Genomic DNA, 27885 nt, shown 5'->3' on the forward strand with positions numbered 1-27885 from the left:
AGCCGATAAAGAGATATCAGGCCGAGCAGCCTCTCAGCAACTTGCTGACGCACGTTTGGCTCCGCAGGGACAGAAGGAGGGCACAGGACGAGCAGTTAAAAAAAAACAAAAAAAAACACACACACTGGGGGAAAACACGGCTTCCGACTCCGTTTTCGATAAACTGCAAAATAGCAGCTGGATCTCGGTCACGTGCCACTTCAGGCCTGGTGTTGTTTGTGGTGAGACAGAAACTCGCAGCTGTTCCCCGGAGGCTCGGCTTTAAATGATGTGAGCGGGTCTCAGGAAAAAGTCTTTATCACATTTAGTTTGTGTTTAAAAGGTGAGATCACATCATTTTCACCCGTTGAAAACCACAATGGAAAAGTTTTATATTTAGTCGCTCAAGATTCACAGTTGTCAACAACAACACAAGACCGAGACGAAGTCAGAGAAGTCTTTTTTTAAATTTTCATCAAGCAAAAGTTTATTGAGTTCAAGCAGCTTTGCTCATAATTCACAAGAGTGGACTTTTAAACTATTAAAGAATATGCTGAATGTGAAACTTTAGCTCCAGCGTAATAAAAACCAACCACGTGTTCCCAGTGGACTCTCATCTCTCCCCCAGTTCATCTGATACAATACGGTCAATTCTCCAATCTCCTCATCGCCAATACTCTAATTTTACTCTGAAAATAACCTCAGTCATCGTCCTCAAACATTTCCGTGACCCCTCATGACCACATGCTGCAGGAGCGATATTCATTACGTAAGCAGCTCGCTCCGCCGCTGCACTTCCCATCAGGAGGGTTTCTGGGAAGAGTCTGGCTGTGACCCTCGGGCAGTTTTCTCTTCACGTCAGCGAGCATAAAGAGCAAGATCGGTTTCTAGCCTCCTCCTCCTCCTCCCTCCGTCCTCTTCTCTTTTCAAACTTTCCATTAATAATCGATGCTGAGTGCTGGGAATGCTGGATTCAGCGCTGTGAGAAAGGAGAGGGATCGGGTGATGTTCTGCAGCGTGTGTGTGTTCACGTGCAGCATAAGTGCGTGTGAAGGGATTGAGAGGATCAGGGGGTGTATACCTGTCTAATGGACGTCAATATGAAGGAGACAATTATCAACACTCTTTCTGCTCCTCAGCTCGCCTCTCGCTTACAGCCTGAGTATCTGGAAGTGCTGAGTGCTGCCAAACATCTTGCACACGCCAGTTATATATCGTGATTATTCTAAACTCTAAGAATATATGTAGAAGGAGAAATTTAACAAACATATGATGTTTTTTTTTGTTTCTCCCTCCTCTGTTGTGTTATAATAAAAAAATGTTGGATGTAAAAGTTCTGCAAAGGTCGACGGTTCTGATACACGCTTGAAGCAGTTGACCAATCACAACAGAGCGGACCAGCTGGCCAATCAGAGCAGACTAGAGGGGGGTCTTAAAGAGACAGGAGCTAAATCCTTGCTTTTCAGACAGAGGCTGAATAGAGGAGCTGCAGCAGTGGACAGTCTGAGGATAGTGATGTGTTTTCTGAACATTCAAGCATGTAAACATTTTCAAATAATAACAGAAATTAAAATTATGAGCCCGAACATCCTTTAAAGTATCTCTCCCTCCAAAGAGGACAGATTTCATGGCCATTTATAGGAAATATCAGGTAATATTTTCTCCTGGTTTCCGGCAGCTGTCCCTGCTGAATGTCTCCCATCTGCCGACCTCTCCGTCTCCAGACTCCCCAGACACCTGATTTAACACAACCTGCTTCTGCATCAACCCTCCGAAGCAAATGCTGTCATGTTGGAAACTGCCAAACAGAACAAAGTGCTCCAGAGATCTGAGAGGAAGACACTTTTTGAAGTACTGGATGTCTAACTTACTGACAGAAACACCATATCTTGTTTTTCCTTTCGCAGCCCGGCATCAGTTTTTGGTTGAATTGATTTGAATGAATTGTTCCTCATGGACGTTCACACCTCTCACCGAGAAGCTGATCTCTAATCCAGATGTTTGAAGGAAATACATCTTTGCTAAGTATTGAAGACGTTCAACCTTTTAAAGAAATATCATATTTTTGCAGAAATATACTTTGATTGATCGCAATCACATCTTCACATCTTGCATCGGTGCATTAACATGTCACAGCCTGGTTAGCTTAGGTGGAAACAGCTAGCGTGGTTCTGCCCTGAGGAAACTGTCAGCAGCTCTAAAGCTAAAACTAATGTAATCTAATCCATCATTTGTGATGCATTATGGACGAGGCAGTTGAGTCAGCATCTCTCCTACCACTCGTGTCTCTAATTATGCATCAGTTATTTGTGTTGTTGTTGTTTTGTTAGCGGTGCACATGGCCTGTTGTGCACATATTAACCTGACAGCAGATGTTATAACACATAACAGGTCTTCGCACGTGCTCTAATGAAGAGCGACTCGTGGGACGGTGACTAACAAGGGTTTTGTTCTCGGACAATGACGGGACGTGTCGTCTGCTGATGGGAAACATCAGCAGTTGTTGTTGGTTTAAACATGTGACTGTGTAGATGAAGCTCAGCCTCCAACCATCAACTAAACATAACATATTCAAGACGAGAGAAAGAAAGTCTTTGCAACAAACTGCATTTTCCACTGAGATGTTGTTTCTTTGCTCTAATATTTACATATTTATTGCTATTGATAATAAAGTCATTATAATGACCTGTTAATACTGATTTTCTGTATGTTCATTTTGTATAATCTAATTTTGTGAAACTTTTACATTATTTAAGTCGAAGCCTCAAATAAGCCTGATTTCTTTTGTGGTATATATGTATCTAATATTTCCAGAAATCTCGAGAACCCTTCAACTTATCAGCTTTACAAAATGCAGGGTCGCCTTTTCTGTGCAATTGGGACACGTGATAAGTTCAATATTAACAAGCTTTGAATACACAGGCAACCAGCGCTCTGCAGCAGCAGGGATGGTGCAGCTCCAGGGTTCAGCAGCAGGTTCTTTATTTGCTGCGGCTCAATCACTGCAGGTCACTTTTACAGTTTCGGAAAAGAAAAGCTGCAACCAGCATCACCACAGTACGAACAACGGCCCATTCAATTAAACCGGTTTACAAAGGGCACTGCTAGTTTTAAACAAAAATCTAGATAAAAAGAAGCCTGGTGAAAACAAATATAAAGAAACAAGACACAAAATGAACAAGGGGGATATGAGAGAAACAGATAAAAGAAATGGGAAATATATATATTTGAATCTTTCTTCAGTCGACACATAAATGGTGTAACATTTAACACACAAATGACTGTAGGACTGAGAACAGGGTTTTCAGTAGGTTTACATGATTAACATTCATGATAAATAGATTCATCTCTCTTCACGTATCCGTTGGAATATTCAACAACGAGAGTGACGGGAGGCGAAAAGCACAGAGAGCAGCGAGATTCACACGCTCACCCACTCACTCATTCAATCAACGCTCGCTCACTTAATTTGCAGTTATCTTTCATTCCCGATCGCTCCCCATCTCAGCACCCACCAGCTGGCTCCACACACAGAGACTCAGTGGGCTGGTTGGTTACCCACTCGAGAGTGTCCCTTTTGATGCGCCGCTGACGACAGCCAGCCAGCTGTGGTGCGAGCGGCGGCGGCGGCGGCTTTCCAGGGAGCTGATCTGATGTTGGCTAACCTTGCGCTCACCAACGCTGGGTTGTTAATTTTGCTTTTGAGGTGAGTCCATTTTGAAAAAGAGCGCGGACAGTGTCCTGGTTTTGTTGGTGAGTTTCCACGGAGGAGACGGAGAAGAGCAGCAGCCTGTTGCACCAGCTGAACTGAGGACTGAGTGGGAAATCAGTGATTATATCAAAACTAGTTCATTTCACACTGAACTGAGCAGTTTGTTCTGTGTCCTGGTTTTACGACAGATGATCCAGGTGGTTGCACCAGAACAGGCTCCCCACAAGTGAAGCCAAAGCATCTGGATCGCCCCCTGGTGGCTGGCTGCAGCTTAAGTCATTAACCTTGCCTCCTCCATGTTAGTGGATGGGACTCCTGTTAGTGGATGGGACTCCAACGCTGTAATGTACTAAGGAACAGGAACGCCAGACCAACGTGGACCCTTGTTTTAGTATTAACAGAACCGTGGGTATGCACATGTGATGCAACTCTCAGCAGACATGGAAACATGTGGTCAAACAAATGAGCCTGGAAGCAGCCGGATGCAAGTCGGAAAATAAATAAAATGTTTGATGATTAAGTAAATACACTAACCGCACTTCTGTGTACTCACAACACACCAAACGCCTTTGGTAGAGTAACACTGAACGTAAACATAACTTTTGTTTGTTTACAGAAAGACTCTCGAGGGAACCTCTAAAGTTTCTCGGAGAAGAAGAATTCCCATCTGAGAAAAGCAACATCGAATCAAACACACGTCTTTTCCACACAACGGTCGACCAACTGTTTCGGCTTCATGAGTCTTAGTGTGTCTGTCAGCTGCCTCGTAATTCACCGTATTCTCTATTTCAGTGTTTATTTTTTGACAAAGGCACTGTGAAGGTGAAACTGCTGCTCGGAGAAGAGGATGGTAGCTTTCTGTAAATTCAGTTTCCAGATTTATTCATCGCAGCATAACAAAATGTTGAAGGAGCTTGGACGCACTTCTCACATTCGGATCCTCCGGGAATAGAAGTTCAGTGCATGTCTGAAAGCTGGTTCCTGACTTGTGTTGTGTCCATTCATCACCAGGTGTGACGACTTTTGCCTTTGGCCATGTAGACAAAACACTGTCCGACCTGAGTTGATTAAAGGAAACTGAGACTTTAAATGTGACCTTAACTGGAGTACGACTAAATGTAAACACAGCCGGTGTCGGTGCCGAACTTTAATGTGATAAAAACACAAACTCTGGCACTTTAAAGTCCCCAAAGGCTCCATGTGAGGATGAAAATACGCCCACAACCAAATTACGACTCCCAAATGGATGCACCATAGAGCATACACAAATCATTTTGTGCTAGACTGCTTTGGATAATTAGCTCTCGCTCTGGGGCAAACAGGAGATATTCAACCAATAACACTTAAAAAATAAAAAAAAAAGAAAGTGGGTGGATTCTTTTATTAGAATAATGCAGTTAGCAGAAGTGCACCGAAAATCAGCAGTGTGTAATTAACTTGTAATGTGCAGACAATAAAAATGTAAATGTGGTCGATGAAGAGGGTGAAAGCTTTTGGGGATTGATCCTCGTCCCTGTGAAGGTCAGAGACGCACAAGTTATCGATCAGAGCGTCGGACTCGTCTCTCGGTGGCATGAAATGAGTTTAGTCGATTCAGCAGACGGGAAAAATGTTTACTGTATATTCTATTTGTTACTCCGTCACTTTCCGAAGTTTGATGTTCGGCAGCGATCAACAACTGAGCTTGATGCAAGGCGTTCTTCACGAGTATAATTTAACATCTGTTATGTATATATAGTATTTCAGTCTGCAGTCATTGACCCTGTCTACAAACAATAGGCTGCAACTTGGTTGTGTGTAAATATAATTTCTGGCAGACTGAGGACGGGATGTTTGGTGCCAGTCATGAGCGCTAAGATTAGAAATAACAAGTAGCTGTGGCCGTAAAACAAAAACACTGAGCTGGAGGCAACAAAAATGTCAATAAAACACCAGAGTTGTGTGTGTTTGTCCATCTGTTTATCCACCGTTGGTATAAAAACATATTGGAGACACCCTGAAAGATTTGAGCGTTCAGACTTACGTAGATGTTTTAGAACTACGTGCGTAGATCGTGCGGATCGTGCAAATTGTGCAAAAATGGCCTGTGTTTGTGTTTAAATATATAAATGAATGTGGTCAGGATTCAGAAAAGTTAATACACTGACCAAATGGTTTAAATGCCTGGAAACTGTGCCTCTGTTAGACCTGCAAAAATTCAAAGTGATGGTTTGAATGCTGAGTTATTACCGGGGTTCACAGCTATGACGGGTAGAGGAGCAGCCTCATGCTAATAGAGCACTTAGGGAAATGAAAATGGCAAAAGAAAATATCATATATTAGTCATCTGTACGTGATCCAGTGCAAAACACGTCAGTTCTTTGATTTGAAAGCAACTAAAACCCAGAGCTGGAAACCGTTGGCCAGCATTAGTCAAAGGAACAGACGGAGCTGAATTTCAGGTTTTTGTTTTCACAGTTTCCAAAGATTCAGCTAAAGAGGAGAAAAATGACTTTCAGCCATTTAGTGTGTCCGTCTCCGTCTGAGTGGAGAACGAGATGGCGCCGCCTCGGGAATCGATCTGTCACAACAAAGCTCTCGCGCTACTTTGAATGTTTTGACAGGAAATCGCGGCAGCCTTCCGGTCCGCCCATGCCCCGCTTTTTCTGGTCATCGTCTCCGGCTCGTTCCTCGTCTCTTTGTCTTATTTTCTTTTTTATATATAAATCCACGAAACACCTTCGGTATGAGAGAGTGGGAGGGGGGGCACTGGTGGGAGCAAGGGAGAGGTGGAGTGTTGTAATAGCAATGGATCCATTTTTATATGAAAGCTGACACTCACTGCCACGTGGGAAGGGCAGCTTTCTGGAGGGAGGTAATGGTTTCTTCTCCTGCCGCTGCTCCCTGAGGTGGGCCGAGTGTAAATTGCATCCAGCTCGGCCTCTGCACAGTCAAGGCCGGGGCTGGCTGGCGCTCGCCTTCCCTCCTCAACACCAGTTACATCCTCAGAGATATTCCCACCTCGCCGGGTCTCAAAGGGACGTATCAGAGAGGGAATAACACGCCTACATGCAACCGTGCTATCTTTCTTTTTCCGGTCTCTCACACCCTCCATCTCTCTGCTCGTATGGATAGAAGGAACACTCCAGGTGCAGCGGTGCATCTTCAGCGCCGTGCAGATGGAGGAAAAGGAAGCGCGGGTATGAAGGGAGGGCTGGGGATGCACAGAAACCCTCCAGATCCACTTAAGTCAGATTGAAAGTGTCAGAACAGCTTGGATGGGAGGTAGAGCTGAGCAGGGGAGAGAGAGCGCTGGCAGACTGTGTGTCAAGGCCTGTCAGGTCAGGAGACATCATCCCCCGGCCACACGGCTTCTCATTAGCCCCCTGATGCGCTGGGAGGCCCGGCCCGCCTGCCATGCACAGCGATGCACAAGCCGGGGTGAAGTGGCACCTTGGCTTAAAAGTGAAAGTGGACAGGTGGAAAGACACTGAATCAGGGACGGAGGAGGATTAACGCTCCAGACCACTGGTTTGAAAACTGCAAAGGTTTTTCTCGAACAGGAAGCGACAGACGCCCCAAGTGGGCTGAAAAGATGCTGCACAAACGGTGGCAACTAAAATCTAAAAACACAAAACTCGCAGATACACGTTAACATCTATGAATGCATTCGAGGCAGAGCAGGAGGCGTGACACGTCTCGCAGGGGAGAGAAGAACAACCCCAGTCTCTGGGGCGGACTGCGCTGGTGCACGGCACAGATGGGCTGGGACACTGGGAGGGGAAGATCAGTCTCATATGGTGTGTTTACATGCATTTAAGCAGCCTGGTTGTTACTGGCTCACTGCAGCGCCTGGAGTTTTCAAACGTCAGGTAGATGACAGAGATGGTTTCCTTGACGAGGGGGAGAGAGCGACAGAGAACAGCTCATCAGACGAGCTTTCTTGGTCATGTTTATTCTTTCCTGTAGTTTTTTTTATCTTTTTCTTGAACTAGAAACTGAAACCTGGCGGCTTCCGGCCCCAAAATCTTGTTCCTCGATTCTGTTCATAGAGAATAGCTAACCTCTAACCTTAATAATGATAAGAATTACTTTATTTATCGAGAACTTTTTTTTGTAATAACAATAATAATAGAGATAAAAGACCAAAATAGTGTGGCAGCACAAGTAAGTTCAGGAATATGAGATTTAAAAGACCCAACACGAGGTAATAAAGAAGATCGTTGTCGCAGCTTTGTGTTTCCTACGGATAATCACTCCCTTAAATCCTAGCTCAAAATAAAGGGAGGAGGGGTTAGGAGTGAAAAATTGTCGCCAGAACGCCGAGTGACAAAAAGCACAGAGTGACTGAGCTGTGGAAAGAGAGAAACTGTGATGAAAAGAAGTGAATGTGGAAAAGAGGAAGATTTCATTGTTCTCTAAGTGGCGTTGTCTCCTCTGCAAGCTGTCGTGTGACACATGAGCTGCAGTGTGGACAATGCACCGCTAAGAATATTGTTATGACAAGTGAAATAATGTGTACTCCATCCCCCCCCCCTTTTCTTTGCATTTTCCCGAGCACCTATCAGAGTCGTCGTTTGACAGGTTGATACCAGGTGGCAGCACGAGGCGACGCCTCCGATTCATTACTGAATGTTCCCCCGGCTCCACTGTGGGAGCTGGTGGCATCTGAGAAATAAAAACAAGTAGCGATGGCAATCCAAACTCTGTCACTGTACTCCCATCTAAGCCTCCCCAGCAGCGTCAATAAGAAGCTGCAAAGAGACAAACGCGAGGCTGGCAAGCTAATCCCGGGATCACATTGTGAATCACAAATGCGTGTCCGCTCTCCCTCTCTCATCTCCACAGCCAGACGGAAATAGCCGGCTTTGGCACTGCCATAATTTTGCCTCTTCTCCTCCTGCACTGCTTGTTCCTTCTTCCCTCCGCCTTTAATTTCAGAGCTGGGGAGGGAGGGAGCTGAAGTTATTGCATGTGACACGCTCGGCAGAGAAAAGCACAGGGGGGGGGAGAACATGGTTTTCCTCCACAGAGCAGGGGGAGATGCAGGAGGAGATGCATCTCCTCCAGCCCTAATAACAGTGGAATTATTTAAAATAGAAGCAGCAGCGGCGGTGGAATATTTCTGAATCTATATTTAGATTGGGAGTGATGCGTCTCACCCTCGCAGCCTCGGCTCGTGTGGGACTCGCAGGGGAGACATGGAAATGCATCAGGGCGGGGATCAATCTAGCGTGCCGCCGTTTTCACATGATCGAGCCGAGATGTTTTATCAAAACAAGACGAGTCGTGGTTTCACTCTGACCGTTTCTGCATGACGGTACAGAACAGTCCGTTGATTTGTCTTCTCCAAACAAGGCTGGATTTACAGAGCAACCTACAAAGTGAAGTTCCCTTTGTACAGCCTGTTAACAAGCGGCCTATTTTTAGCATTCAGCAAGATACAGGAACATCATCTGCAATTCATTCACTCACTCACCGATAACCTGCCGCGCCGGTTTACTTTCACTCCGCAGATTTCAAAACATTATTACTTTTCAGGACCTTGTCGCAGCAAATTGCATTGATCAGCCGGCTCTAAATCAATTGGCTTTAATTACATTCACCCTGCATTGCTTTGCTAAGCATATAGCTCCACATGATTGCAGCTAAATCGCAATTAGTCCGTGCCCCGGGCGCCCGGGAGGGAGAGGTAATGGTGGATTCATGTAAATCAATGTCGGTATCTTTTTTAACTGATGCTCGGGAATCACTCTGAATGATTTGTATTGATCACAGTTGCAGGTTACATGAGGTCACAACAATTAGTTATGGTTTCCACATGGTTGAACTCTATCACACTCAGTTATCATCCATTTCTGGTTCATGACCAGGAGCCATGTTCACTTGTTGTTGGACTTAAATACTATTTTATTCCTTATTGGCAGAATTTAAAAGTCATATGGAAATTATAAAAAAGAACAACACCAGAAGTGAAGAATGAAGCACTTAAATCCACTGTTATTCCTCCAGGACAATACAATGTAAAACTTTTACAATATATACAAATGAGTATGTGCAGTAATAGATTATTTTTTGATAACAAATAAATTATAGTTTAGTGTAATAGTTTAAATTGATTTGTCATCAATTAATCAATGATTTGTTTCAGCTCTGAATACAAATTTAAAGTTTTACTAGATCAACCATCACCATTTATAGGGTGGTTCAATTAAAATCTATTTCTATATAGTGTTTTTATTTACAATCAAACTTAATTTTAATATATTTCTTTGTGGATATTGTTGGAGTTGCACTGAATATTGATCCTTGAGTGTTTGCAGGACAGTCCCACATATCTTTGATATAAAGGGGTCCTTCATTCAAAGGACGTGGTCGACATGGTGAAAGTTACAACATCATTTATCTACAAATAAACCTAATTTCATTAAAGTGAAAGTCACTTGAGGTTTGAGTTTTTGTTGAAAACACTTAATACTGAAAGGTGAAGGTCAGACGAATGTATTCTCCGTGCAGGTCTGAACGAGTGCAGTGTGTGTGAGGCAGCTCGAGTGGCTGGTCAACAGATGGTGGAGCTGACGGGCTGCTGGGTTCATTGGCCGACGCTGTGTACAGTTAGCAGGGGGTCACCAACGAGCCCTGGGATGTTTGTCTCTGCCAGTCCCGTTTTATCTCACACACCTCGGCTGTGAGACCCTGCTTATCCACGCTACATGCAGCTGTCACACAGAACAACAAGATCCAAACAGGATGATTTATGAACCGAGGGGTTTCACGATCTGACACGTCCAACAATCCTGCTCCGCGGCGGCGGATTTCTCAAAGACACGAAACTTTGTTCTGAGCTCTGATACAGTTTCGGATGAATGAGACACAGAGTGAACTGAAGGTCAGGCTGAATGCCAACCTTCAGTCAGGGAGAAGATTTCTGTGTTCGGCTCAATATACGAGCACGTCATGAGCATTATCAGCACATACGTCAAAAACAAGCACATGAAAGAATGCACACGGTCACACACACACACACACACACACACTCACTCACCGGGAAGTAGAGAAGCAGGGCTCCACACAGGATGGCCTCCAGCAGGACGAGACCAGACGCTCTGATACTCTGACAGAAAAAACAAAGAGGCAACAAGTATTAAACCTCTAATTTATCAATTAATGGGTTTTTATCGACAATTGTTGAGGCTGCAAACACAACGCTAACATAAAATCGACTTAAAAAGTTGCTGTTTACAAAATCGTAAGTAAGCGAATTCAAAATGTTGTTTAAAGCAGCTTTAATTTTCATCTTCAGTTATGTATAAGATATCGTTCCAAAATCCCCAGTGGAAAAAAGTATAAAAGAGTTTCATGGTCTTTCCTTGCACCAAAAATAAATTCCCAAAGGCTTTATATTATAAAAGAATAATGTTTGATTTCTGCTCAATGGATATAAATGTGTATATTGAATATATCTCCTAACATGCCCTTTATATTGCAGCAGGTTTAAACACATCTGAAACAAGAGGATGTCATTGTGGATATCTGCCGTTCTTCTTCTCTGTTGGTTGAAAGAGAACAAAGTGCAATGGAAGCTCGTGTCTCGAGGACTTTTTATAGAAGTGTTGAACATTTCTGTTCGCTGAGATATTTAACGTATCATCGTCTAATTGACAAGATGCTTGAGGGGCGGTTTTCAGAGAGCAGCAGACAGCTGTGCAACCCATTTAAAAATACACTCAAACCAGCAGTTATAGCCACGGAGACCAGATGTCTATCTCGTTTAAAATATTTCAAAATATGTAAATCTACAAGAAGAATTTATTGAAAATTTGTCTTGAAAAATGTTTTAAAATTGATCAGAGAGTCTGTGAAAGAGCTTTTAAACTGATCAGATGATCAGGGAGTTTAAGGTGAGAGCACCTCTCTATAGACCAAACTCAGTTTTGGTTTTGTCGTGAGCGTGTTACCTTATTCCTGCGGAAGTAGTAGACGAGCACCATGCTAATGAAGACGATCAGCATGCAGAGGCACTGGAAGGAGACCACGGCCATGCGCAGGGCGCCGTCCTCCCGGGCCACGCAGGGGGTGTCGTCCTTGCAGAAGGCGCAGCCCTGCTGGCACGGCAGACAGTCGCTGGAGGACGCCTCGTCCGCGTTGGGACCGCTGTCTGCTGCTTTCCCCTTCTTCCCCGTCCCTGTCAAAGTCAAGATGAATGGAGTCAACGAGGTGTTTGATTTCAAATATTCATTTCTTTCAGGGGTATTGATCAAACAAGTTCATTTAGATTGAGATTTCTCGTATTTTTTGCAGTTGCCAGGGTAACAGGGACATAAAAACCTTGAGTTTAAACCATAGTTTGTATAGAAAGATGGACGACGTGACACCACCTCCTCCATGTTAGCATATGGGACACAAGATGGTTTCTGTTATTTTTGCTATAGTTCTAATAGAGAACTAATTTCTCTTGTATGTTTGGTTTTATTTAGTCATTTGCTATAAACTCAGACTCTAAATTACCTCAAAATAACAAGATGGCAGTGGCCGCATGCTTGATATTTTGGTTTCATTTCTGACGGAACTAGTTGCAGGTGCGTCGTCCATCTTTCTTTACAGTATTCCTCATGTTTTCAGAGTTACGAAGCAGCTTGAGCAGCAACAAGTGTCACGCTAAGGGCCCCTCGATGTTGACTTTGACTGTGGCCCTGCTGAGACCAGTATTAAAAGATAAAGGAGGAGATGGAAGTTCTTCTCTGGCCGACTGAAGCTTCCAGAATATAGTCTTGTACCTCGCTGACCTTACAAGGATTCATCGACTTTGTGTCAACACGAGGGAGATGGATCTATATGTGTGAACATGAAAAGTCAACACTGCTGCACCTTGTTCACTCACTGGCATAACATACAGGGCTGATGACTGCGGCTTCCCGGGGATAAAGTCCACAGAGTCCTGCCGGCACTTGGTTATTTTGCGCTGACAAGGACGGAGACATTTGTGTAACGAGCTGATTGAATGTGAAAATCATTAAAAATAGGGTTATGTTCTGGGTGGGGAAATATTGGTCCATCTGCAATTTCATGAATTTCATTTCAATTTGGGGGATTATTCACGCTGTTATTTTCAAAATGTCCATTATTCGTCTCCGAGGCTTCTCTCATTGGTCAGCTGATTAGAGCATGGGTCACATGACTCCTGATCAGATGTAACCACTGCTGTAGCCATGGTAACGATGGCGCCAGACCTGTCTTACCAATTCAAGCCAAACTAGCATCTAACGTTTGCTAACGCGCAGACTGTGGCTACAAATTTGAGAGAAGCGAAGACACGCTGTCCATCTTTATAAGCGGTCTATGGCTCGCAAGTGGGAATGTGACATGGTGTTTAGTGTTGCAGACACTTCACGTAAAAAAAAGATCGGCAGTTCAAACAAAGCGTTTCAGGCTCTGAAGGAAAGACGGACAAGGAAAGGACATAAACCTGAAAAGTGCTAAACCGAACCCTAAAGTACTTATTGCAAAGTTACAGTTAAACTTCTCGTGAAAATATGCTGCTGGTTATTAAGGACAAGCCTCCTGGGCCATTAAAAAGAAAAGCCCTGCCTCCGTAAACTAAGGTAAAAACCAAACAGACCCAGGGGACAGCGGGAAGCTGGTGCTGTTGTTATTGGTTTGTGCAGAAATCCCCTGAGAGATGGCCATATGGTTGGACAGATAAAGAATGGGCGAAGCTATATAGAGCTTTTATGGAGGCTTTATTGGAAACAGCCATTGTCTCAGAGATTTGCAGGGATTTTTCCTTTAAAAAGGAACTTGCCTATTTTTCAAAGCTATGACTCCGCACATCATTGATCCCTTCAAAGGGACTACTTATCTCCGTCGCTGTGAGTCACATCCTTCAGCTCCTTCTCGTCGGTTTGTTGCACCAACAGCTGAGTGGCAGACGGAGCGAGCTCAGCCACACTAACTTCTTTGTCCCACATTTATGTGCGAGATCCACAGTGGAAGATCACTGGGAGACAAAGGGAAGTGAGTTGTACTGGCTTTTCTCTGCAAAGGAGTGTCAAGGATGTCCCCTTGTGGATTAACAGGCTTGTTATTGGCCCCATGGTGGGCCAGACTGCAGCAGTACGCCTCGTTAACGGGCTTGCCTCTCCTCTCTATTATTGTGTTCTCTTGCACGCACACACACACACACACACACACACACACACACACACACACACACACACACACGAAACACGAGAGCTGGTGTAGAAACAGCACAGACATCAACTCGTTTCAAAATAAACTGCAGCCTCTCTGCACATGAAGGGGAATATCTGAGGGTGAAAAAATGGGCGCAATATTAAATGATGCAAAAAGTGAGGGAGGGGAGGGGGGTGCACGAGGGAACATTGGGAGACGGGAGGTAAAGTGGATTTAAATGAAAGTGCGGCAGACAGAAGTGATGCCGGCCAGGTGAAAACCACCGGGACTCTGTGTCTGCAGAAGCACTTTTTTAATTAACTCACACACAGAGTCAACTGGCAGAAGTAACCACCATTAAAAACAGATTTCCCATCCCGACCCTGATTAGCCTCCCCCAGGTAACGGAGGCTACTTCAGCTTCCAGGAAGCAGCAGTAACACGTGTCACTCTCATCAGCGTGGTTATAAAATGAGGATGTTATATAATGTGATACAAGAGATCGTGGTCATGGATGATTAAATGAATCGTAACGGTGCAACTTCGAATCAACTTTGAGTCGGAAGCAGTAAAAGGGACGACACACGTGAAAAGACCGAACATTTTCCTTCTGAAAAAACAGAATATACAGTTAGCATGTTGTAATCTGTTGTAATCTACACACAGAAACTAATGATTCTCCTTATGACAGTAATAAAATATGATTTATTATGTATTAGTCTCTTACGTGTGAAGCCATTGACAGCGACTCTGTTGGGATGATAGAATCCTTTCTTGCAGTGACACTTGTATTTGTCCAAGACGAATCCTTGCCCACGAATCGGCAAACACTGTGGAGAGAAACATCAAAAAATGTTTTATACGTCGATGACGAATGTATTTCCTTGATTAAATCCGCTAAAAGAATTTTAAATACCCTGAAATTCAGACTGATAACAAACCAATACAAAAGCAATTAAAATACGTCAATACTGAACCCAAAGTTCGGCCTGTGAGTGAAATGTCCTGCGAGAGCGACGAGGGTCTAATTATTTAAGTCGTGCGATTCCCCCTCTCCGCCTCCTTCCTGCGCCTCCTCGCCACTCGATATTAAATTAGCGAAAACCTCTTCCATTTGATTGGAAGTCTGATAGGAAACAGACTGAGGGCTGCGGAGAAAAACAGGAGGGTTGTCAGGGGGCATCCTTGGCAGACTTTGTGTGCTGTTTGCCAAATTACAAGATATAATTAATGTCTAAATTAAGAACAGACTTTATTTGCATGATTAAAGGAGAAGCATTAATTCTCTATCTTGAGGGAATGAGATTACATCTTCTCTCCTGCGTGAACACACTCGGCCTCAAATCTTCTCTCTTTAAATCTACATGAGTCTACATGTTTACCTAAGCCGAAGATGATAATGGTTTATGAGTCCGGAGAAAGGGGCCCAGAATAGCAGCGGTGCTTCAAATGACTCTTGACACGCTGTGAAGTGTTTGTGACCTGACGGAGATCTGGAGGCACGGCCGGTGGCAGCGTCTAAATGAAGCACCGGTCGCCGCCGTGCTCTTCACAGCAGAATGGACCGTGCACGTCTTGAGAGGCAGCTATTTCTCACCGTCTCTCAAGGTCTGAACGCAGGTTTTTTTTATTCGTTCAATCCGAGAGGCCCCTCGGTGGAAGCACGAGGTAATTACCACATTACTATTCAACGGACAAGTTCCTCAAACTAATTCCACAGAAGAGGCCGGAGCATTAGGAGAGACGCTACAGGAATCTGTAGGAGACGGCTCCTCGTCTCGATGAGTGACGCCCTCGACAAGTTGGATTTTAAAAACCTCGAACCTGTCACTCACCACATACTCTGACTTTATCACAGAATACACATCAGTCACACCCACACGACTTAGAGAGAAGTTTTCAATGTGTCGCCATCATATCAACTCAAGTCAAGTTAGATTTATTGATGCAGCACACGAGTTGTAGCCAAAGTGCTTTAGAATCAATTTAAATTTAAAACGAGTATTGATTAAAAGAAAGACAAGAACTTGGATGATATAATCAAAATGTATGCAAGGAAAATAATGATGAGCATTCCCAGAATCATTAGTCAAAATCCATCTGAAATAAAAGCTAAATAAAAAGGTATAGGATAAAATTGAAATGATCAATAGTAGGATGATCCACCACTTCTGATCCGTGATGACGAGACACATTGTGAAGGTCACAGGATGATTCCTTTAAAACTATTTCAATACAATTATAAATAGCATGTTTTAGCCATAATTCTTGCAGATGTTGTTAGATTCACAATAAAATGATGTGACATGTCACCAGCCTGTGATTTTCTTTTCCTGTACAACACCTGAGGTTATCCTGACAGATTATGGACAGAAACAGTTGCAGACCTGAACAACAAAATATTCTTTGTTTCTTACTTTGCTTCTTGTAAGAATTGTTCTCTCATGTGCATCGAGACAACAAGAGCGGTAACACTTGAACTGACGTGAAGCTTTAAAGCTGCTCTTATCAATAATTTCATCCCAAAAATGGGGCAATGGAAAACACACGCAGAGACACGTAAGAAACAGAACAGCAGAATCTATTCCCCGTGAATGAGTGTCACTCCGATGTCTTAGGAAGTCGTTTACAACACTTAGCTTTAATGCAGCACATCCTGAGTGTACGTTTTATTTGTTCAAATAAAACTTGGATCCGCAGAATAGACGGTTTGATTTAAGTTCCTGAGATGTTTATATCACCTCATTAAAATCGTCCTGCTGAGGCTTTAAATCAAGGCTGCGGTGCAACGTGAGTCAGGTGAGTCAGGTGAGTGGTTTCATGTTCGAACCCCCAACAGCTGTGTCCTCAGGACAGGTGGAGCACGCTGCAGCCACTGGCTGCCACTGTTAATATGCAAACAGGCACAGATAGGTGCGTGTCTGTGTGTGTGTGCATGTGTGCGTGTGACTATTTGTCGTATGTGTGTGACACGATGAGCCAAGAATAACCATGGCAGTGTGTCCCGCTCCCGCCTGCTGCAGTGATTGATGCAGGGACTCGGACGTGGAGTTTGTTGAACGGGGACAGGACGACGCAGCCTGGCTCCAGCTTCCTGTCGTCAGTCGCTTGTGATCTCAACGGCAAGGGAAATATATTTTTATCAAGTAAAAGTAGTTAACTTAAAGGTACCCAGTGGAATTTACATACACACACAACACATTCATACTGCAATTCACATTCCTGCCAATGGGGTCCACAGATCAACAAGTGAAAACTAGCAGTTTGCAGGTATAATTGCAGGTTTTAACGTGTTGAAAAATGTCCATCCTAGTTTCCTGGAGCTCATTAAATACATTGTTTGACTAAATATATAATATTTCATGTGAAACAAGGGAAAGCAGCTGATTGAATTCGGTATATTTGCATGAAAATGATTTGAAATTAAACAATAAGCCAATAATCTAATTAGTCATCTCAACTAATCAATTGATCATTGTACTTCCAATGTATATATGTAGGTCTATATATTATATCATGTTATGTTATATTATGTTTTATTATATTATATTATATTATGGTCAAATACATGTGTTGTGATTATAAAACAACAAAGTGTTCTGAACACAGCTGCTACCGTCACTGACCTACTTCTATCTGCCTGACATATGCTATTAATTATGTTTGATGATGTTCTGTTGATAGCGGCTCAGGCAGCCATGTTGTTTTTTTATCTTTCCATAATGAGCTGAAGGCCTCGACTGTGCTGAGAGAGAAATCACATCACATTAACTGCTCATTAATTCTATATGATGGAGAGCAACGTGTGTGTGTGTGTGTGTGTGTGTGTGTGTGTGTGTGTGTGTGTGTGTGTGTGTGTGTGTGTGTGGCTGCACAGAACCTCTCCCTGGGACTGTTGACGGTTACAATCCATCTGTGTCATAAAAAATAAACTGTCACCTGCATCATGTGAGTAAATATGATGCAGCTCATTTATTCTTTATGGCTCAGTCACATGTTGGAGAGACACCCAGAGCTGCAACTGTGTGTTTCTGCAGCACCACAGGCTCCCCCCACCAGCAGCCGCTCGTTGTTGTTTACGTCCCAGCTGTGGCAGCTGTCAATCACACACACACACACACGCTAACACACACGCACACACACATGCACACACTGACATGCTAATTGCCATGGTGACGTGTGTGACCGCAAGCGAGAGCCTTTTTATCGGAGTGCGTCACGCTGTCAGAGCAGCATGGTCTGCCTGCAACAGAGCACTTATAAGAGGCCGCAGGACTCCGAAATAGACACAACGCACACACGCACACACGCACACACAGACACACACACACACACACACACACACACTCTCTCCCTCTCTCTCTGGCTTGTGTGCAATTTCTTACACCAGCTCTGTTTTTAAGATTTTAATCATCACTGTTTTTGAATAACACTTTAATTAAAGCACTTCGATTCAGCCCGAATACTGATACTATATCATATAAGAATATATGTGGTCGTCTCACTTTGTCATGGGGGGGGTCACAAGTGTCATAATTAGCAGGAGAGAAAAGTGTCACGTGTTTTAAGTTGCAGCTGGCATGTTACAGATTTGGTGAAACAGACCCTGGGCTTTAACATGCGACACAGCATCATTAGTATTATTATAAGTGCCATGGTGTCCACATACTACTGACCATAAAGTGAATGTGAATCCAGTGAAATCTAAATTTCTTCCATAAATTATTTTTCTTTCGTCATATCCATTTTTATGGGTCTAATTTATTTCCTAGAATGCAGTAGTTTGACTCTGACAGTGGAAAAGTGAAAGCCACCAAATGAACAGTTATTATTGCAGCTATATTCAAAGTATATGAACTAGTGTGGGAGCCATTCTGTTGACCCTGACCCTAGACTGGAAGAACACCTGACACTGTGGTTGACCTCTGACCTTCACATTGACCGTGAATGGAAATATGTGAAAGACCACTACAGACTTCAACAGGCCTTGAACATCTCTACAGCCTGAAACCATCTATATTATGATAATAAACTGTGCACATGGGTCAAACCGAGCTATATTTAAAGTGAGGCTTGTGCACAGTATTACGTAATGATGTAAAAAATAAAACTGAATACTACAAAAGGAGAAAATCCTGCAAATATATCTTTCAACTACACCACTGTGTAAATACCAGTATTAACAAGCCAGTGTAGACCTGAATAACTCTAAACTATAAATTCACTTCACATGCACCATTGGTTTATTCTACAGCTTGAACCTCTGAATACAAGTGTGCACGAGCTCCACATCTTCCTGACATCAAACAGCAGTTCTCCTCCGTCACCTTTCCGTGACATGAAGCAGGGGAATTAAAAAACACAACTCTAAAAGTCGCACTAATTGATGCGGAGGCCAGGCGTCTTCCACTTGACCGGGAAACCGGGAACTAGCCGGATTCTTCGGGCTAATTAGGGCCTGCCGAGGGCTCTGCCTCTCTCTGAAAGGAGCCCACGCGCTTCCGGTCCAGCACGGTGCCTCATCAACCACTAATAGGCCTCTGTAGGTATTTGTAATGATCCTACAGAGTGCAACACAGACCCTGAGGAAAGCTTATCTTCCAGTAATTACAGATTGAACTATAGAATTTGCAGAAAGCAGGTTAGAAGGAGAGGACTTGGCTGCTGGAGGGCAAATCACTCGGCACATGTTGTGCAGTTGTGTCTGTTCCAGCTCGACATGTGTGTATGAAGGCACCAGGGAAATTACACAATGCACTGTTGTTTGAAACAGAAAGAAAGAAAATACAGGAGTTGTGCCGTCCTCCCAGTGAAATTTGAAAAATAAAATAAATAGCTTATCCAGGATATTTACAAGTTTAAACATAAACCAGAATATTTTAAAAACCTGATAAAAACCACGATATTATTGCGTAAACAAACACGTCATTGAGATGAAATCGCTCCAAATGTTGTGCACTATCCCACAAGTTAATAATCCTGAATATTAATAAACCTTCAATCAGAAAGACTGTTCCTGTCATGTCTAGGCTCCTCAAGTTCATTTTGTCTTTTCATCTAATCTCAGCATCATGCCCGTGCATGAAACTTCACAGGTGAGTTGTTGAGATATAAAACTAAAGGCCGAGTTCGTGTGCGTGCGTGTGTCTTGACGTCAGAGTTCTTCTTTTAGCTGTCGGGCAGTGACTGGGCTCAATAAATTGGTCCTGACTCTGTTTTCGAGCGGTGCTGCAGCCCTGTGCATTGCTCTAACTCCGTCATACAGACGAACAGGGAGGCACAGAGACAGAGCAGGGACGGGGACGGTGCAGGGAGCTGGACGGCTGTGGGCCTGCGCTCACAGCGACAGCTCGACAGCCAGGCCTTTAAACGAGGTCAACCAGCAGGAGTTAGCCCGAGCGGAGCTGCCCGGACAGTCGGGCCTCGCTTTGGGCTGCCGTCCAAAGAGCAAAGCCTAAACACCAGTGAGATAAACACTCGGGCCTAGTGGGAGCTTAGCGCTGCCATCGAGCTGGGACACAAGTAAACACAGGCAGCTCCTTAGCGCGCACACAACACACACGGCTGGGATACTGCTCTCCTAATCACTTTCACAGCTTATGTCAGCGTCAAAGTAAACTGGACAAGCACATATCTATTCCCTGCTCGCACACTAAAATGCACAGTGGAGCTGACACTTGCAACTTGCAGCGGTAGATACACAACACACCCCCATCATGCACGAGCGAGAACTGTGAGCGCTCTGGAAAAGAGGGTCGGAGTGAGGACAGCGTTTCGTGACCTCCTCGGAGAAGCCTGCAGGGGAACCAAATGTCATGAAGGACAGGGAACACTGCCACCGTCGTCCAATGGCCCTTCACTTCAACTCCGCTCATACACAGTGACTGTTAAACTCTTATTTTCTTACTTTAAATCCTCTCTACTGTATTTGCAGCAAGCCACCAGGGGGCGATCTAAATGCTTTGGCTTCACTTTTGTGGGAGCTGTCATGTCGTCCATCATCTGCCTTGAAACTTATTCAAAAAGCGAGATTTCTGTTTGTTTTTGAGTTGATAATAGAGACTCACTTTTTGAGGTGCACGTAAACAGCTTCTGTGGAAGTGAACACTGCTGCCACTACTCTGTCTTTCTGTCTCACTCCTTCACTGCTTCCTTTTGTTGAGCACGCTGCTGCACTCGTTTCACATCCACTCTCATGGGTCCCAAGACAAATGTTACCTCTACATTTCACTCTTATCCCGTCCTCGCTGCACCCAGTGTTTGCTTTCTGCCTCGGTTTTTAACGGTGCGCTGCGAAAGGCTGAGGCGAAGCAGATGTAAGACTCGGCCCCGGGGGCGAGTGTATTCATGTCTTCAAAGTGTTTCCACGTAAACTCAAGAGTTCCACCTTTTATCCACAGAGCCAATTAGCCAGACAGTGGTGAAGGGCCGGGGGCCACAGTGAAGACCAGAGGTGTCCTGTGATGTGTCGTCCCTCTGCTTATAGCCGACGGCCCTCAGCCTTGATGTCTCCATCCTGAGGAGACGGGACAACTTAGCTGCGTCCACTATGAGGGAATTAGTGGTTTTATTTACCTGGTGTAAAATGAAGTATCCTTTGTTGACGGTATGAAACTCTTATATCTCTTTAACACCAAGATTAGAGGGTAAACTCAGGTTTTAAAACCCTGGTGTGAGGATCCATTAGGAGTTTTCTCTATTTATTTTTAGGTTTAGGTGTAGTGTTGATGTGTAGAGCGAGGTGGACAACAGGACAAGCATTTAATAATAGTGAGTCACTTCGCCTCTTAACACGGGTAAACTAAAGACAAAAATTCACTCGTTTCCCAGTAGAGGAGTTCAACTTTCTGCTGTTTCAAACTCAATCCTTCTTTCTGAATCCACGTTTACTGCAGTTTTCTCTGCTTCCTGCTCTTGAGTATGGGGCTTCCTCCACAATGCTGCGTAATTCTCCTGGCACAAAAGGATTTGCTGAAATTGAGGGGTGAATTTAAATCTGCTGGTGCACAGCAGTATTCTGCTTCCTTCTTATCAAGCACCCTTATCAGCTCTGAAGCATAATCACAGCTTTCTGCGATGACTCTAGATAATTAGCAATTACCCTATTTATAGGCTCCTGAACACACTCTAATAGGCAACATAGCCGGGGGACGTAGTTAATTAGGACGCTTCGAGCTCTTTCTCTTGCCGAAACGAGATCAGCAGGTTGAAAGGGTCACGGTCCTGGTGTGAAACCACTGCTGACATGGGTGTGGGAATCCCTGCCTCACTATGATGCCATGTTTCAAACGGCAGGGGGAATTTCCCAAGATCCTAAAACGACCTGCTATTTTTATCAGCCTGCAGAAGAAGGGGTGAGCGTTTTTTTTGTCGAAGGAGTGTAGAGGGAACGCTTGGACGGGGGGGCGGGGGGGGGAGCTGTCAGAGAAACGAGAAGATAAACGTTACTCACCGTTGCTCAGCTAATGCTTCACGTTCGAAGAGGGGCCCGGGGAGTTTTCTGAGCGAGCGGCACGTCGAGTGAGAAATGGAGTCCTACTGAAGGATGACATATTTGGATGTGACATAAAACTGGGAAAAATTTGTGCATGACACCGAGGAGCAACATTTAACTTAAAACGGAGCATTAAACAAACCCAAAGCACTGATCGTTTGAGGTTCGCAGGGGGGAGCTGGAGCCAATCCCAGCTGACATTGGGGCGAGGGGCGGGGCAGATCACTGGCCTATCACGGAGCCGATCGCGAGCATGACAGAAGACTCATTATGGAGCAGAACGAGGCCTCGAACCTTCGCATGCAAATCAAGCAACATCCCTGATTCTGAGATCAATCACTTTTTGGTGACACACTGATTAATGAATTTCAGCCGGCAATCAGTTTTTCAAAATGAATCCCATCAATTCAGAACGTCACGTACGTCTTTCTCAGGTTAAACGAATGAACCTGAATAAGGACATCGGCTCGTTTAAGAAGAGACGGCGCTGGCAGGTGTAGCGGAGAACACTCGTGTGACAGCATCCATGAAACGCATGCTCCTGCACAGCCGCTGTCGTGTAGATAAAGGATTTGTTATCATGGCTGCCAATAGCGTACATGGCCTTCGTGTGATGTTTCTAAATTAAAGGCAGCTGCAGGTAAAGATTGCCGGATAAAAGACAATGACGTGTAAATCACAGAAACAATGCATGATGGGAACGGCTCAGGTTCTAAGTCACCACAGGGGGTCAAGGCCAATCAGCTGTTTGTCTTTCTGTCTTATTTGATACAACAACTGACTCAGTGTGAATAATTAGTTCATCTTTAAACGGATGGTGAGGTTGTTTTTTAAGATGTTGAGTGTGTGTGACAGTCTAGTCGTGCCGCTGTTACACAATCGGCCTGTGTCAGTGTGGGTGGAGCAGTGTGCCTTCAGCCTGAGGACAGACTTCGACATGTCTTCCTCTACGTCCTCGGATGAACCACAGCAGTGCATGGCCGATAATTGGGTCAAATCGAGGGGTGGAAATCGCCGTCGGATCAAACGCAGCCTCCGATGGATTGAGACACAGCTGCAGTCCATATAGACGGGACACTATTCACTGTGGGGACAGAAATCTGTTCAGACATAAATGGGACACAAATGTTCGCAGAGTCACGTGTTGGGGACAAATATTTAATAACTACCAGATCAATTACAAATACAATCTGAGGACAAGGTTTTTATTCAGACTTGCAAAAGCAAATCACTGCATTCAGATACTGTGAGGACGGAAATCTAGATCTGTGAACACATTAGCCTCAAGAGGAACAAAATGTGATCATGCAGAAAAAAAAACTGGAGAAAAGAATCTAATAACTGTGACATGATGGAGACAAGAATCTATAAAACTCTAAGGACAAATATAACCTGAGGACAAAAGCTGGTCCCCACAAGATAGAGAGTTTTTCAAGAATCTGATTGTCGACATCCGGGAGGACAAAACTGTTCCCACAGTCTCATGAGAATAAAAACAATCAAAGATCCGGTCTCCTCCAGGTTAATTATTTATCGCAGGACCAGGACCGGGAGGAGTGTTGGGGATAGTGGTGAGAACGAAGCCTCCAGGGAAGGAGAGTAAGTCAAAATGACGTGTGGAGCACGGCGAGTGTGTTCAGTGCACACAGAGGGCGAGAGAGTGGAAACCAGAGCGAGGCCGAGGGTGAGAGCAGACGGAGGAGGCAGCGCCGGTTGTTTAACACCGGCGGCGTTATTAATTCAGCAGGTACACGGGCGGAGAAAACAGCGTGTGATTGAGATGGTGGCGGGACGGGGCCGGGGCCACCTCGTGAACCAAGGTCAGGATGTGACAGTGGTTCAACCCACAGAGCTGGAATATCCACTTCAGATTTTCAGCAGCAGGAGAGAGAGCGACACAGTGAAGCAAACATCAATCGTCGCCCTGACATGCAGCCGTCTGGCATCTGCGTGTCCATATTTGTCTTTTAACTCAAAAGATGCATTTTCAATTATCCTACTTCAACTGAGGCAGGAGTTTGATTCCAGATAAGCTTTTTCTAAATTGATTCTTCCACAAATGCTTTGTGCCTCATTGTCTCTGGAGTGAATTTGTGAATAGAAATAGATGGAGAAGGGAAAACAAAAAATAAAGAAGATAGATGACGACAGAGCCACCGTCTGGTTCTTCAGCCACAATGTTAATTCAATATCTATCTGATCCTCCTCCATGTTAGTGGATGGGACATGGACCACAGTAAAAGTCCAAGTTTCTCCAGTAAGTTTCTTTTTAATTCCTTGATTTGATTCTATAAAAACAGGGTGAAACGTCATGATTGACAGCTTAGAAAACTGACTCGTGATTGGCTGAGTGTGTAAATCGCTCCGGGGGGGGGTTGGAAAAGACATCAGGGTTCATCCTCGCAGCAAATTTAACATCACTCCATCAAACAGTAGTTTAGATATTTCAGTCGGGACCAAAGAGGTGGACGGAGATCCGTCCCTGGAGCCTGAACACTGGTGTGGAACCAGACGTTGTCGGGTTTAGAGATTAAATCCAGGTGGTGCGACGCCACCTGGACACATTTTCAAATCGGATGTTTTCATTTTCAGATTCTAAATGGTCATGTCCATCCAGTGGAGCCTCTCTCTTCTCACTCGGCAGCGTCCGGAGTCCTCGTGGTGCGGGCTGGAGTAATCATTCAGGTTCTGTGTCATCGCCTTTCACGGGCTACAGTCCCCCAGGGCCCCACCACTTGTTCTGAGCAATAAGCTAATTGATTGAAACATTCATCATCATCCACAGCCACATTCTCCTGTGAAAGGTGCCCCCGGGGCGGCGAAGTCCTAGACTTTTGAAGAACGGTGAAACACACTAATTGAAGTGCCATTAGTGAGAGATGAGAGGAAAAAGACGGGGAACCGTCAACCTCAGACGCCATGTATACAGCGTTTCAGCAGGAAATGAAGTGGAGATTGTGGTTGATAATCTTTCGGCTACATGCTTGGTTATGTAAAGATTAATCTGGTTTCAGTGGGATCGAAGTCAGAGCTACTTAGTCAATGAAATGCAGTGTTTGCCTCTGGTCCGGAGTCAGAGTTGATATAAACACATATATTATCCCTGACAGCAGCGTGGGTTGGTTCATTCTCTCCATTGTTTGAATGTTCCTGTAATTTCATGGCATTACACACGGTGCCTACTTGCAAAAACAACTGATTTACTATAATATATATGCACTGCATAAAAATTACGGAATTAAATTTACCTCAATTCCCAAAAATCATTGTATTGTATGCAGAAAATAAGTTTTCTGCTACAGATCTGGAATTCTACAGGGTTTCGATCAGACTTTTGTATCTTAGGTCACCTGAAGTTATACGTTATTAATTCTGCAAACTATCCGTCTGTCTGTATTTAAAATACATATCTAGGGAACTGGTATGTATTGTCATGCAATGAAGTAAAGAGGCCAAATCCACCTGGGTCTCAGTGGAATCTCTCTGTAGATCACCTGTGGCACCATAACAGAAAAAAGAAATGAAAATAAAAACCAATAATTGGGAAAGAATGATAAGAAATCGTTGGATTTTAAAAATCGCTCTGCCACTCGTCAAACAACCCGGTGGCTGGAGCTGTTGGGTTATTGTATTTCTCTTCTCAACAGTCCGAGACTCATTTTGTTTTGCCTTCCTCCTCTCGCCTGGTGAGTCAGTCATCCATAGCATCTGCCTCCATCTGAGTTTGGGCTCGCCGGCATGCTTGGCTGGGCAAACAGCAGCTTGAGAGGCAGGATGCAAGGCCAGGCCAGGCAGCCGGCTCTGCAGGGCCCTGCTGGCTGGAGCCACTGCGTTTTGTCAAATTCAATTGGTGGAATGGTGGCACTTAAAAAAAACAAACCTGCAGCTAAGACGAAGAAAAAAGGAAGAAGAACAACAACAGTGGATGTGCAATGAAAGGAATTCATCCCGTGCATGTAAAACACAACGTGGAGAATGTTGTGCCTCGTTTGAGGGGGGGAATGGAAATGTGAATACGTCATAGATACACTCCAGTAAATAAACTGCTCCGACCCCTTATGAAAACACAAATGCTTTAGTAACACGAAGAAAATAGTCGCTATAACTCGCATCTGCAGCAGCTTGAAATTATCGTCTGCTTCATCTAAATGGACCCAAAGAAACCCATTAAACTACAAATTGCTGCACATGCAGAGGGGAATACCTGCCCGGGAAAAAAAATACAGCAATAACACAGAATGAATCCCCGGCTGCAAAGGCAGGGCAGCCCTCCCTGTGCTGTTTTTATCACATTACCCCACACACACACACGCACACGCACACACACACACACACGCACACACACACACACACACACACATACACACAGCTCGACAAGACTTGATTACACTGCTGTTGGGGCTTTCTATTCATAGCCGGAGAAACATCAGCCCCCCCCTCGTCACCTGTGATTTACCTCGTCGTGCACTTTAATTAAGGCCCAGGAAAGTAGGTTGTTGGCTGTAACTGACACAACAATGCTGTAATTCCAATTTATGTGAGAGGGATCGTGTGTAATTTATGAATTATGAATATTCACAAGAGAAAACAACTTGGGTGGAATCAGCGCGGCTCTTGTTCGACGTACCTCCACACACACACACACACACACACACACACACACACACACACACACACACACACACACACACACACACACACAACAACACACACACGTATACACACTCCCTCCTCGACTCCTCTCCCCATCTGTGTTGTTGATCCAGCAGATATGACGATAACGAGCCCTCCTGCATGATAAAGCTGTCATGCAACACGAGACGGATCCTGTAACAAGCCTCGACCACGGCAGCTTTCATCATTCAGCTGTAAGCAAGCGCACCCCCAACACACTCCTGCACTGTAAGCGCATGGAGATCATTATTTTGCAAACCAAGCTAAAAATCTATACCAGTAACAATGTATTTGTCTCCTTGCAGCCACACACACTCTGTCTATGTCTCTCACACACACACACACACACACACACACACACACACACACACCCACACACTATGTCAAATGTCCCTGACATCGACTGTCCGTGGAGAGGTGGAAGTACTCAGACAAAGAGAGTTATTAATTATTCAGGGAGGTTCACTGCAATCCATTACATCACATGCATTATGAATCAGTCTGATCTACAGCACATCTTCAAAATCTATCAGTTCTAACGACGGCACCGGAGCAGCAGGTAAGAGGCGTCGGGGGGGAACGAGCCGGCTGCGACCTGCAGCTGCTGCCGTCGCTGGACAGCACGACGACGTCTCAGGATTAGAGCGGCTATTTTTGTTTTTAATAGAAGGAGAAAAAGTTTACTGCCAACTCACATATAGCACATAAGCAGAATGGATTAGCTTTACTCTCCAAATTGTTTTGAAGGGATACATCTGTAAAAGCAGCTCTGAGGCTATTAAATCGTAGTTTTTACCATCCATGCAGACAGTTGTTCTCCCACATGCACCCTTCCCACATTTCAGTCTTTAAGGCACGGTCATACACACAGGAA

General features: G+C 44.4%; 1 protein-coding gene across 1 annotated transcript in view; it reads right to left on the reverse strand.

Annotated features, from left to right (window-relative positions):
• The window catches only part of gpr158a (G protein-coupled receptor 158a), a 48771-nt gene that overhangs the window by 10950 nt on the left and 9936 nt on the right, over positions 1-27885 (reverse strand). The window contains 3 exon segments of the mRNA XM_034572928.1: positions 10716-10784; positions 11629-11855; positions 14571-14673. Of these exon segments, the coding sequence (XP_034428819.1) occupies positions 10716-10784; positions 11629-11855; positions 14571-14673 (399 nt within the window).

This window comes from Hippoglossus hippoglossus, chromosome 20 (genome assembly GCF_009819705.1).
Source record: "Hippoglossus hippoglossus isolate fHipHip1 chromosome 20, fHipHip1.pri, whole genome shotgun sequence".
NCBI lineage: Eukaryota > Metazoa > Chordata > Actinopteri > Pleuronectiformes > Pleuronectidae > Hippoglossus > Hippoglossus hippoglossus.